Consider the following 13,003-nt stretch of genomic DNA (forward strand, 5'->3'; position numbering starts at 1 on the left):
ACTCGAGGGGCCCCTGTGCTCGCCAAGTCTGACAGGCCGGATGCCTGCGGCTGTCCCGCCGCCCAGCTCAGGCTCCGGTACCACTGGGACATCCCAGCCCCCACGGAACTCGGCAGCCGCCGGAGCCGGCCCGGCGCGCGCGGGCGGGCCCGCAGGGGGCGGGCTCGGGAGCTCGGCCTGGCCCCGCCCAGCAGGGGGCGCGCGCCCCCCGGCAGGCACGGCGCGCGCGTCGCTGGGGCGGGGCCAGGGACGAGCTGCGCGCGCGCGGAGGGGGCCGGCGGGCGGTGAGTGGCGCGAGGGGCGCGCGCGGGGGCGGGGGCGCGGCTGGGAGCCCCCGCGCGTGCCCGCCGTGAGGGCGGCGGCGCTCCCGCTGCGGGGCCGGGCCGGGCCGGGGAGAGCCCCCTCACCGCCCCGTCAGCCCCGACCCCGCTGCGCACCCCGGGAGATGGCGGCCGAGGCGCGGACGGGCTGGCCGGGGTCACCCCGTGCCCCCCCGAGGTTTCTGTGTGGCTGCAGGGTGCCCTCGAAGCGACGCACAGGGGAGGGGACAGCAGGAAAGGGCCTTCTCTGGGAACCGTCCGTGTCCCGTCAGCCACGTGTAGGAGGGACCGGCGGTCCCGAGCCCTGCCTGCGCGCCCTCCGTGCGTACGGAAAAGGATGGGAATAGGGTTGCGATGTATCATGTTTCCCTTCTGCCTGAAGTAGCCACCAGGCCTCCTGACTTTACTTAGCTCATCCAGTGCAGTTTTTGCGTATTTGGTCATCCTCTGAGAGCTCCTCTGTGAACTTTCTGTGTCAGTTTGATGCACTTCAATCCTCGAGAGGGATTCTGTATCTCAGCAACACCTTGTGTGATGAACCAGCTCTTTGGTTTGGTTTGGGGAGTTTTTTTGTTGTTGTGGTTTTTTTTGGTTTTTTTTGTTTGTTTGTTTGTTTGTTTTTGTTTTTGTTTTTGTTTCCTTTGGGATTTTTTGGTGTGTTGGTTTGTTTGGGTTTTTTTTTGGTCAAGGCCATTGCAGCCTACACTTGGCCTTTTAATTATTTATTTGGAAAACTGTATGTCTGCCCATGACACTTACGCTACTCATGATTACAGGTTCTGTCATACTCCTCCTCAGTTACACCTTCCTCATACTCATTCCCCTGTAAAAGCTGTTCTAGTGTTTGGATGCCTCACTACCCTGCTTGAACCTTTTCTAGTTCTAGTATTTTCCTTGCTTTTTGTTGCGATGAAGCGACCACACCTGCTGTTTAGTTTTATTCTGAACGTGTTGGTAACGTGGAGCTCTTGATGGCTCCTTTTAAATTTATGTAAATTCTACTTAACCATGTTATCAGACACAGTTCCCACTCAGTCAGGAGATAGGGATTATGATACATGGTTCTCCCAAAGCACCCCATCAGTATTTGGTGGCAGCCAGAAAAACACATGAAATGTTACAATTTTTTAGGAAAGGAAATAGAGTGTAACAGAAAACATCATAAAGTGACAGCATAAATATATAAATATGTGATCACTCGTATCTTAGCCATTGTGTAGAGTTCTAGTCTCAGAAAAGGGGTATGTTAGAAAGTTTCAACGTGGATGAGTGAATGTATGGAAAGCCTTTTGTTAGTCCATCAGAGAGGGTTAAGACCCTTCAGATTAGGAAGGGTCAATTTGCAGACTGAGGGAAGAGAGGTGACTTAGAAGTGTCTGTGAAATCACAGTGGAGAAAGAGTAGGGCTTAAGCACTTGGATTCTTTTCTGACACACCAGGTACCTGCATCACGTGAAGCAAGTAGCCACGCTCACAGGAGAAGGGGGAGTGATTCATAAAATGATTGATCAAATGAAGCTTCTTACCACATGACATTGTAGATTAAAACTGTTTATGGGAATTTAAGGGATGCTGGACAAGTGTTTCAGGGAACTGCATTCATGGACTGAATAATTTCAGATGCAGAAACAACTTCCTCAGCAGAATGGTTAATGTCTGGGAGAGTAGAGGTTGTGGAGGTATCACATGTATTTGCCTTACCTCACTCCTTTTGAGACAGCTGCTTTTGGCCATCTTCAGGATGGAATGACCATCAGTGTCAACCCTTCAGAACAGAAGAACGTCTCGTATCAACCCCCTGACCTGCACTAGTACTTTCTTCTTGAACCATTTGCCATGGACATGAATAAAGAGTTTTTCCTGAAACAGAGCCCTCTCAGGTCTGTGGCAGGTGAGCTGCTCCTGGTCCACAAATCCTGGTCCTTCTCTCCCTAGTCCACAAAACCATTAGGACATAAGAAAACTGCTTCCGGTTTGTCACGTGCTTTTGTGACATCCTCTGGTTTGCCCATCCTCTTCAGAGGCTGTTTTGTTTCATGGCCCCAAATACTTGAGTTTCTGACTTTTTTCCTGTTGAAGTGCAAGGGAGCAGGCTGCCTGCCTGTGCTTGAGAGTGACCTCTCAGGTGTTTGAGAAGTTCTGATTCGAATTAGAAGACTCTACATAACACATGTAGATATGGCCTAGCAACGCTCCATTTCTATGGAGCTAGCTAACCATGCTAGCTAGCAGGAGGGAGTTTTTGTCTAAATTACTTTAGACTGATGAATTTCATACACTTTATTCTGTCAGTTATTCCTGTTACAGTGCATTTGGTGATACTCCCAGTATCTTGTCAAATCACTGACAATCAATTCCTTTTAGAATTTAAAGATCTGAAAAATTGCTTCTAGTAGGAGAGATCCTTTTTCTATCTAGGCTTTTACTGTGGTGGGGACACACTCCCTCCACACCTCTGTGTGTGTTACTTTGGCCACCTCTCTGGCTGTTGTCTGAGGACATAGGATTTGGATTCCTGTACATGATAATGAGCTGAAGCTTGAGCAGAGTGCAGTTATCTTCCAGCTTTTGAGGTATCAGGGCACCAGTCCAGACATTTTGTAACTTTCCAGTCACTCAGATCAGGACTTCTCTACCTCCAGGCAGGTGGTTGCAGCCCCTTCCAGGTGATTTTCATTATGGTTGCACACCATTGGCCAGCTTTTCTCAGTGTGTGCTACAAACACCATGGATGATGAGCTGCTTAACTCAAAGACTGACTTGGGCAGCTTGGAAAAAACACAGACAGCTAGATTTAACTCTATTTCATGCTCTCTGTCTTTTGATCCAGTTTACTCTAGAATAAGATCTTTTCTGAAGTTACACATGTGCTTTTTATATTCTTAGTAAAAGACTTAAGGGGCTAACACTGTCCTCTTCCTCCCCATTCCCAGCGATGAAGAGCATGGCTTTCCAGTTGTATTTCTGTTCTGTGTCCTTTTAGCAGTCTTTCCTACTATTTTCTTACCACCTGTTCTCCAGGTGATCATAATTACAGGTGAAATAAATGTACTGGGGACCAAAGATTGTTAATTTTTCCATAGCGTTTCTTCTAACTTTGGGGATTTTTTTCCTCTGTTTTAGAATTTGGCTGTATAGAAACAGACTTTTCATATATGACCACCAGAAACTATTGTTAAATACATACAACGTTTGTGTGTGGACAAGGCCTTGGAGTCTCCTGTGCTGTTCTTATCTCTCTGAATTTATTTTTTATTTTCTTTGGAGAGCTGTCACTCTGTAGCGATGACGTTGGCCTGAACAGGGCATCAGCTAATAAGAGAGAGATTGAGCTGTGCACAGGGGAAGGGACTAAAGAGTCTGCAGACACCTCCATGCCCTTCATCCTACCTGCTGCACTGTCGGCCACATGGTGTAATGTGCCACCTCATTTTTCCTGTTTTATGGGCAGATCTGGCCCTTTAGGGACCAGTAGCATTCAAATTTGCCATTTTACCCTATGAACACAGCCCTGCCTGTTCCTGTTCCACTGTATCTGAGGGAGCTTACCTCCTTTTCAGGTGTTTTCCTTTAGGTGAGTTTTGACTTCACCATGAGTTTTACTTTTCTAAACTTTATGCAGTGTTCTTGAGCTGTTCTTAGAGATCTGATTTCTTTATTGTTTTGCTTTTTAATTAGGTACAAATGCAGCAAGTAAGCTAAGAATTAATAGTAAAGAAGATCTGCCACACTTCCAGTTTTAAACCTTGCTTTCCTATTAATACAAGGGTTTAGTTTAGGTATTCTGGCTGGATCAGCACTGTGTGTGTTATGAACATTCTGAATCCCAGGGCATTCTTAAAATGCATCTTCTGTCCCCCTGTGTGGCTTTCAGCAAGTGTCTGTGTGAGGAGAGAGAGTGGTCTGCAGGTGGAGGGACCCAGGGCCTGGGGCAGGCACAGATGGGTCAGCTGGAGCCTCAGGGGCCTTGGAAATTAAGAGTGTAGATTCCCTAAGTGCCAGAGGCACTGTGGATTTCTGCGTTTCTTCCTGTCCTCCTGGAGAACTTTCACGGTTGCTTCTGGATTTGAGAGCAGTGAACTTTCTGGAAGGGATAATGAAGGGGCTTTCAAACAGTAGAACTGTCTCCCTTGAAGGAATTTACAAGTCTTGTTCACATAAACTCACTTTAATAGTTTTCTGATGTAGTTCTTAAGTATGAGAATGTTTTCATGCTAATGACCTAAGTCAATATATGCATTCAGAAAAATATATTGAATTTTGGAGGCACTTGTAATAGGTGTACATAATATTTCTACCATATGTTCTGAGTTACCTCTCCTTACAAAACCTCACCGTTAATTACTTCTTGGTTCCTAAGGCTTTAATTTACAAACCAAAAGGAAGGCTATAAAAAATCAACTAAAAATTATTAATAGATAAAACATGTCAATGGCAGTATGCCTTTGTATCTTTTGAAACAATGGGAAATTCTTCATCAGCAACTTTATCTGTGAGTGTTTCATTTCATGGGCATGGATTTAGTCCTTGCAAATGCCAGTATGGGCTCACTGAGCAGAAAATAAAAAATATTCAACTTTTGACTTAAGAACTGCAACTTTGCACCTGTTTCAGTTTCTTAGTGTCAAAGCATAGATGTGTCCTTGCTTAGGGGATAATAGCATACCAGATCACTACGTGTATTGTTCAGTTAATAAAAAGAAAACTTGTGAGTTAAGGAGTGATTGTAAAATTCTACCACATCCTAACAAAAATAAATTGTGGTATAGGGCCTAAAATGGGTCATAGTGTTGTGTATTTTTAGAGCACTGTGGCTAGAAACTGTTTTATCTGTCTGGACTCACAGTCATTTCTGTAATAAAGACTTTAAATAATACATGATTTAATGATGTAAATATTTGAAAAGCATTTCTGTTTTATTCAACAGAAAACTAGGGGAAAAGTGATGATTTTGGTTTTACTAGGTAGCTTGACTCAGAATTCTTTTGTGTGAGGCTAATGCCATAGGTGGGTCTTTGGGCTGTGAGCAATTCCCTGTTTGGCCAGCCTGGCCTGAGAAGCCAGCAAGTAAGTAAATGATACTCTGGAAAAGCCAGGTTTTCCAGATAAGAGCTTCCCTTAGGTGTGTACTGTGTCAGTGGAATGGCAGAGTTATCTCACAGTGGCAGGATAAGGTACCCTCTTTCCAGCAAGCAGGAAGAAGCTGTTTTAGGAAACTTCATCTTGAAAGCTCTGCTAGAGCAGAAGGAAGGGTGGAAGGGGAGGAGACTGCCGGAGAGTTCTGGAGCTCTCCTTGTAATGCAGGGAACTAGGAGAAGAAAAGCCATGAGCAGCTCTACTTGAAATTACTCAGAATGTTCATGCACTGTTCAGGTGGCCCGCGGTTCTTGGTGACTTCTGCATAATGCAGGCGTATCCCTGTCTCCAGGCTCTGTTAAAGGCATTGCTCGTGTGCTGGTTCTTAGCCTGGATGCAGGGAAAATGGGTTTCTTGAGAGAAGAATCTTTCTCAGTTTTCTCCAGTACTTTTCACGTGCCGAGTCCTTTCCGGCACCTCCGTTCCACGAGGTGGCACTGTTCCCTGGGAGAGGCTGCTGTGCCGCCTGGGGTCAGAGGGCTCAGGGATGTTGCGTGGCAGAACCCGCTTCAGCAGCTTTCTGAAAATGGCTGTACTTTTCCATTGGTACATACCGTGTCTTTTTGGAGCTTTTCGATGGCTTTTTTTTTTTTTTTTTTTTTTTTTTTTTTTTTTTTTTTTTTTTTTTTTACTTGTAGGTTTGTGGCATTTAGAGGAATCTTTTCATGGCATGGAGGTTTAAGCAAGGTGATGCTGAGCTAGAATGGTGGTTTACTTCATTTGGAGTCAAAACTGTGTGGCTTTTGAACATGGGAAGGAATGACCAACAGCTATCATTATTTCTAGGAAGGAAGGAAATAATTTCTGTAGGATTTTCCAGATCCACAGGAAACCAAGAACTGTAATGTCAACTTCCCTGTAAGAACACAAGCCAAATCCATCTTATATAGAAAGGGAACAGTGTTGCTGCTCTTCCTGAATTCTCTGTGGAGACTTGTTATTTCCAATTGGCCTCTCAGTGATTTAAGAGCGCTTAAGTAGAGGGAATAAATTTTCTTTTGTTAGGAGGTTTTCCTAGTTAGCTGCATTCTTGGTGGAAGTTGTTTTACCTCACAAGATTATGCTGTTATAAAAACTATTCACCAGTAGAAAAAGTTTAATTTAATTTATTTTTTTTCTTGTTGACATCTAGGAAAATGGATGATGATGATGACATTCCCCAGCTTTCATCCCATACATTGGCTGCACTCCAGGAGTTCTATTTGGAACAGCAGCAGAGAGAGGGTATGAAGACCTCCCAAGGGTTTAATCAATATTCCATTGGCTCAATAGAAGAAGACTGGGTAAGAAACTATAAATTTCAGTGAATGAAGCACAGATAGAGGAATAGCCCTTACCAAGTTTCTTTTGTGGCTGAATAATGAAATGAAATTAAAGAGGGGAACACTCAAGATGTTCCTATTAATGGGTGGCAACACTGTAGGGAGATTTGCTTTAGTATTAAGTCTGGGTGTAGTTGTTTGCTTCACATGTGCATGGGGAGTACAAACTGAAAGTACATGGAGAGGGAATAAAGCTGCTAACAGAAGCATCTGTCCCTGCTGGAAATTTTAATTCCAGCCTGGCATGTGATAGTAGTAAAGCCTCTTCCCTGAGGCAAACATAATGTAACAAGACCAAGTAATCTTTCCTTTCATATCATATTTCTTTCTGTCTTTTATTTATTTGTTTTTGTGGATGGCTGTTTTGCTGCTTGTTTTTATTTGTGATGGACTGGTTTCTGATTTGTCTCTGGGTTGGGTTTTTTGGGGGTTTTTTTGCTCTTCCTTTTTCTGGTCCATTCCCATTTAGTTTTATCCTTCTTTCTTCCTATACTGTTACTTCTCACATTCCTTTTTCCTCTTCTGCTAAAGTAACTCAATTTAAGAGCACATAAATTTTGTGCATGTGCACATTGGCTTTGAAATACCTTGTCAGTGGTTTGGATTACTTGGTTTTCCCGATGCTGTGGTTCATGCTTTGGAAACACAGGGTGTAAGGTACCTGCTGCATATCACTAGAAGTAGAAAGACTGTCAGGAAAAGAGTCACCTTTCCAGCTTTACAGTTTGTGAACTGAGAAGTTGCTATGGATTCTGGTTTTCTTCAGTTATGACTCACCACACCTAACTCTACATAGCAGAGTCAGAAGATTTGATGCTGTTTGTAATTGTGTATTATCTTTCTCAGCAACTGAGCCAGTTTTGGTACAGTGATGAAACTGCATTGTGCCTGGCTAAGGAAGCAGTTCTGGCAGCTGGAAAAGGTGGCAGGTAGGTTTTAATAATTGTGTTGTAGATTTAACATGTCTTTTCTGTAAATATTTTGTTTCTGCTATGTAGACAAGAGCATGCAGTTTAATTCATTACTCATTGTACTTCAGTTTTGTTCAACTGAGATACTACAGAATTGCTTTGATGTTATTTACTGATCTTCCTGTTTATCATTTCACTGAATGTTGTAGGCTGTGCCTTGTAAAAGTTTACTATGAATCTTTTTAATTTTTTGAGAAATACGAAGTGCTCCAGAGCTTATTATTGGCTTGTAATTCTTTTCTTAGTTTTTATATATTGTTTCTGTAGAACAGATGGAAAAAACTTGGTTTTCTTCCTGTTTCTGTAAAGAGTAATTTTTAATTTTAAGTTTTTGTGTGTACTTCCTTGGTTTTCTGAAACAAGACTTTCTCTGTGGTTGAGCTTAAGATCTTTATGTAGAATGGGTTTAAACAGGTAATGAATTTCATACTTAAGTCTCTGTTATTGAAGTAATTGATTGTTAGAATGGAGGAAGAATACCTTATGTTTTTGGGACTAATGTTTAAAATCTTTTCCCAAAGCCTCTCTGAGGACTGCTATAGAGTTTTGTTGCTGTTGCTTGCCTTTTAAAATTACAATTTAAAGTTGTTATGTGTTTTCTCAGGATAGCATGCATTAGTGCACCAAGTGTGTACCAGAAACTGAAAGAACAGGATGGTGAAGATTTTTCCGTGTGTGTACTGGAGTATGACAGAAGGTTTTCTGTCTATGGAGAAGAATTTATCTTCTATGATTACAATCACCCTTTGGACTTACCTGAAAATCTCCTGCCACACAGTTTTGACATTGTAATAGCAGATCCACCCTACCTGTCTGAGGAATGTCTTCAAAAGACTGCAGAGACCATCAAATATCTAACAAAAGGAAAGATTCTGCTTTGCACAGGTATAACTAATAAAAATATTAGGTCCCCTTAAGTGCCTTTTTATCTCTTTCTAATGACAAACTTACATGAGAAAAATACTAACTCAATAATGCTGAATTATCATTAATTGAAGGAGGAATATGTATCCTAAGCTTTTTATTTGAGTACTTGAGTTCAACCTTTATTTTAAACAGAAGGCAAGTGGGTTTTAATAGTTCAAGTCAGTACTTTTTTCCTATGGCATTATGAATTCTACTAAATTTTTGAAGAATTATAAGATCATCCAGAAAAATTCCAGAAATATATTTTTTCTTGTAAAAGGGCCACTCTCTATAATTGCAATGATTGAAGTTTGGGAATGGCAAACATAGGTGCAAGTTATTGTTTATGTCTTAGGCACTGAAATACAGCAGGAGGAACTAAAAAGCAGTGATAAAAGCAGTGAAAACATATAACTAGGTATCTGTACTTGTGGGTCCTTCTTTAGGAAGGTGCACTTGCTGGTTTGAGAAGTGATGTGTGTCTACCCAGGTCATGGCTTTTCTTAAACTGTATTGTTATTACAAGACATCTGAAGACATCCAGGAAAGCTTTCCAAAAAAGCAAAGGACAAAACCTCTCTGTACATACAGTCTGAGGGAAGGCAACCAAGCAGGCAAAATAAAGAAAAATTAAAATAATGTGGCCAGTGAAAGCCTGCTCCTTGGTTTAAGTGCACGTGGCAGTCACACACAAGGGTGGTTCTCAGAAGTTTTTTCCCTAGAATGGATAGGTGGTTCTTCAGTTTACTGCTCAAGGCAGTAATTTCTCAGTGTGTAGCTGCAAATATCACACTGTGGTTTATTTAAGTGAAAGAGTGGATGTAATCTGTTTGCATTTCCCATGGCTCCCTACCATTTAACTTCCTTGGAATGCAGCAAGAAGACTGAGTTCAAGTTTGTTTACCGTAAAAAGGGCACTGATACCCTCTACTTATTTTTATGAAATTTCTTGGACATTCATTTCCTTGGGATGTCTTCTGTTCTTCTAGGTTTATTTTAAATTTCCCAACAGATTCTGTTGTTAAGGAAGGCTGAGAGTGTAGCTGCTTTAAGCCTTCCTTCCTTAAAAAACCAGGCTCTCTATATATGCATTTGGGAGGAGCTATTGAAAAAGTTCAAACATTCTGTTACTGTTTTTCCTTATTGAATACCAGTTATTTTTGCTTCAGGTGCAGTCATGGAGGAACAGGCAGCAAAGCTTCTTGGTGTGAAGATGTGCAAGTTTATTCCAAAACACTCACGAAATTTAGCCAATGAATTTCGATGTTACGTGAACTATGCTTCTGGACTGGACTGATTCTCCTAAGGTCATCTGCAAATCTACAAAATCTTCAGTCAAGCTTCCTTCTGTTTTTTATCAGTTACTCCACATTTCTCAGTGCTGAAATATTTGGCTCCAAGGACTGTTTTCTGGGATAACTGGAATCAACACAGTGTAATGGCCACTCTCTTTCAAAGGAGTAAGCATTTGCAGTTACTGTGTTTCGTATTAGGTAAATGCGGACCAAGCAGTGCAGGTGCTGGATAATGGGAACTTCTCTGTTAGAGTTTCTTTTTAACTGGGAGCTTTTACCATTTGAGGACACATCAGTGACCTCTTTGAAAGGATTTTAGCTTATAACAACACATAGGTGTTTGCCTTGCAGGCAACAGAATCATCATTGCCAAAGAACTTGATAGTTCTGCAGTAATGTAACCCATCCCTGTCCCTTAAATCTTGAATCATAATGGCTCTGATTAAATATAGTGCCTACTTTTTAATAATTTCAATATCAAACTAAAGATGATCTACAGGTATGTCAAGTTTATAGTTACAAGAATGGCTATGATTTTTTTTTCCAGTTGTCTGGTTTTATCTTTTTCTCCTGTTCCACAGAGCAGTAGAATAGAAGCATCTTAAAAATCATTGAACCTTACAAGGCTACTGAGGAATAACATATTGATAAACTCCCACTGTTTCAAATAGAAAAATGTTAGATTTTATATTCAAGGTTTGGACTATATTTCAGTCAAAATAGATGATACATTGGAAAAACTTCACTTTGGGTAAGTAGAGATTTTTGATAACTGGTATTTTTAAAGCCAGTTTTGACTAACCTTTTGACTACACTAGTGAATTTTTGGGTGGAAGTTAGTTCATAAATTTCAAGGCACGCAACAGTTTTATAATCTCTAAATACACTCTACAAAACACAAGTACTTGTCTTTGTGTGTCGTACTGTATAAAGGCTAATAGAAATGCTGCATCTACAAAATGAATCACGTAAAATGAAGTATTAAATTTATTTTGTGGTGGGAATAAACCTAATTAAGCTTGTGAGACAAGACTTTTTATAAGACAGTGATAATACTCATATATCTGCTGTTTAAATGCAGATTTTCCCATCTGGTGGAGTAAACAGCTGAGCAGGAATTATACAGATGGATTACTATCTCTCAATGCTCAGAGAATGGTGCTGTCTGAGCTGGACACAACAGTGGTTCATAAATACCCACCCAAGCCACTATATCTCTCCTCCCCATTTTTCAAGAGATCTGTTTGTTTCCTAAGGCTTTTCCTTCCTCACACTTTATGCCTGCTGGTTCCTCCCTGCAGGTAGTGTTTCTGGGCTCCATGGCAACAATTATCTTCCTCTTTTACACGCCAGCCTCTCCTGACAAGCTCTGTGAGCCCAGGACCCATGCAGTCTTGCCTTTCAAACCAGATGCCATCCTTGCTGCTGAGCCAGAATTCCCCTAAAAATGACTGTCCACAGGTGAAACACAGCTGGGTTTAGTTGTTTTCCAGGAGGCTACACCATCACTTTTATGTGGCCAGTGTAAAAATAAAGCAAACCAGAACGTTAACTGCATAGCTGTTGGCACAAACCTGTACTTCAGACTGGTTTATTACCTCAGTGTCTTGCACACCAAGCAGATGGAGACAATGAAGTAACTCATGAAACTTCGTTTTTAACTACATAGAGGCTTCAAGTGGGACAGGTATCATTTCCAGAAGGGATGATACTATTCCCCTGCCACCCACCTACATTAGAATGTGCTGTTCAAACTGAAGCCTCACCTGTGTTGCTGCTTTGCTCGCTTATTTTGGTAAATGTGTGTTATTGGTCTCTCCATAGTGGAATTAAAAGATAACTTTGCTAACTTCATCAGAAATACTTCTTAAAAAGATAAAAATGCACCATTCAGTTGTACCAAGAAGTTCACTTCCAAGAAAATCACTGCTGCTTCTCACATGTAGGTCAGAAAAGGGGCACTGTGAAGACATATAGTTATGAAACTGAGAGTACATGAAAATCTGTGCAGATGCACTCAACAGTGCAGCCCATTGTCCACCAGCTTCCCTCTTAAAAGCCTGGGGACTGCAGGCAGCTGCCCAAGCAGAGCTTGACTAGTGGCATATACAGCCTTCATCAGTGATGGGAGGTAAACTATTTTTGTCATACTTGATTCCAAGGAAGTAGCTGTTTCAGAGAAGGGTACAAGTCACAAAAATTCATAGTGAATTTGTGTTTTGTGCCAGTGTGGTAACTTTAAGAAATATTATGTGACAGCAAAATCCCTCTTTTCTTCTGTAACAGAATTATGAATAAAAATACCAGCGTCAAGTAATGATTGACTTTACTGGGGATGTCTCATGGGTGGACCTTCTGGTGGAACAGACTGTGGTAAAGTGTTAGCACCATGGTACTCTTCCATTGGCATTTATCACTGCACAGCTGTATGTGCTACAGCCTCTTTAACTACCCTAGTCCAGGTAGTTATGGCTGATCCCTAGTCCCAGCAAGATTAATAGGTGTTTATACTTTCTGAGCACATCACAGCCTTTTTCCCTTTTCCTCCTGATGCTTTCACGTTCATGTTCCCCCATGCAATTCCACGTTTACTTGTAGCTGTAGATCTCCACCTAGTCAGACAGACACCTTCAGATGACTGGCAAGTAAACCCAAACTAGCATCTCAGGCTTTCCTCAGCCTTCCTGGCTGATAGGAATTTTCCAACCTACCTTGAGCGATACTACAGACCAGAAAATAATCTCTTTACTGAGGATATTGTTCTGTGTTTTGTGGCTCCTAATGTATTCCAGGAACAACCTCGTTGAAGGAAAAGATTTTCCTGGCACAAAAAAAATTTTCTCAAGTCAACTGCAGCTGCCAGATAGTTTTAGCTTTGAATTGTTTGCACTTATTGGGCCTGGAGTTGGTTCAGTGAGGCATTTCATGTCTGCCTTCTATCAACAGTTTGGGAAGCCTTGAAGCAACTCCAATGAACACTCCCTCCCCCATGCAAATTAAAGGCAAGGCTGCGGCAGCTGTAACCAGAGGGCTGGAAGCTGGAAAATGTCACA

The 13,003-nt window shown here is 41.8% G+C and overlaps 1 protein-coding gene across 2 annotated transcripts; it reads left to right on the top strand.

The window, feature by feature from the left end:
• Positions 1 to 210: 210 nt before the first annotated feature.
• On the top strand, positions 211 to 12,267 carry EEF1AKMT1 (EEF1A lysine methyltransferase 1). Of its 2 annotated transcripts, none has more exons than XM_069030569.1 (5): positions 211 to 284; positions 6,589 to 6,739; positions 7,625 to 7,707; positions 8,354 to 8,634; positions 9,825 to 12,267. In XM_069030569.1, exons 2-5 carry the CDS (start codon positions 6,593 to 6,595, stop codon positions 9,950 to 9,952), a joined length of 639 nt encoding a protein of 212 aa, XP_068886670.1. In that variant the 5' UTR covers positions 211 to 284; positions 6,589 to 6,592; the 3' UTR covers positions 9,953 to 12,267. The 2 variants fall into 2 exon arrangements, with proteins under 2 accessions (XP_068886670.1, XP_068886677.1); XM_069030576.1 differs by lacking the exon at positions 211 to 284 and adding an exon at positions 2,124 to 2,211.
• Positions 12,268 to 13,003: the final 736 nt, after the last annotated feature.

This window comes from Aphelocoma coerulescens, chromosome 1, assembly GCF_041296385.1.
Source record: "Aphelocoma coerulescens isolate FSJ_1873_10779 chromosome 1, UR_Acoe_1.0, whole genome shotgun sequence".
Classification (NCBI taxonomy): domain Eukaryota; kingdom Metazoa; phylum Chordata; class Aves; order Passeriformes; family Corvidae; genus Aphelocoma; species Aphelocoma coerulescens.

Bases quoted from the DNA above. Each gene is read 5' to 3' on its own strand.
- EEF1AKMT1 (XM_069030569.1), top strand. From the start codon at position 6,593: ATGGATGATGATGATGACATTCCCCAGCTTTCATCCCATACATTGGCT. The intron at 6,740-7,624 runs GTAAGAAACTAT...TATCTTTCTCAG, and splicing joins GCTCAATAGAAGAAGACTGG to CAACTGAGCCAGTTTTGGTA. The intron at 8,635-9,824 runs GTATAACTAATA...TTTTTGCTTCAG, and splicing joins AAAGATTCTGCTTTGCACAG to GTGCAGTCATGGAGGAACAG.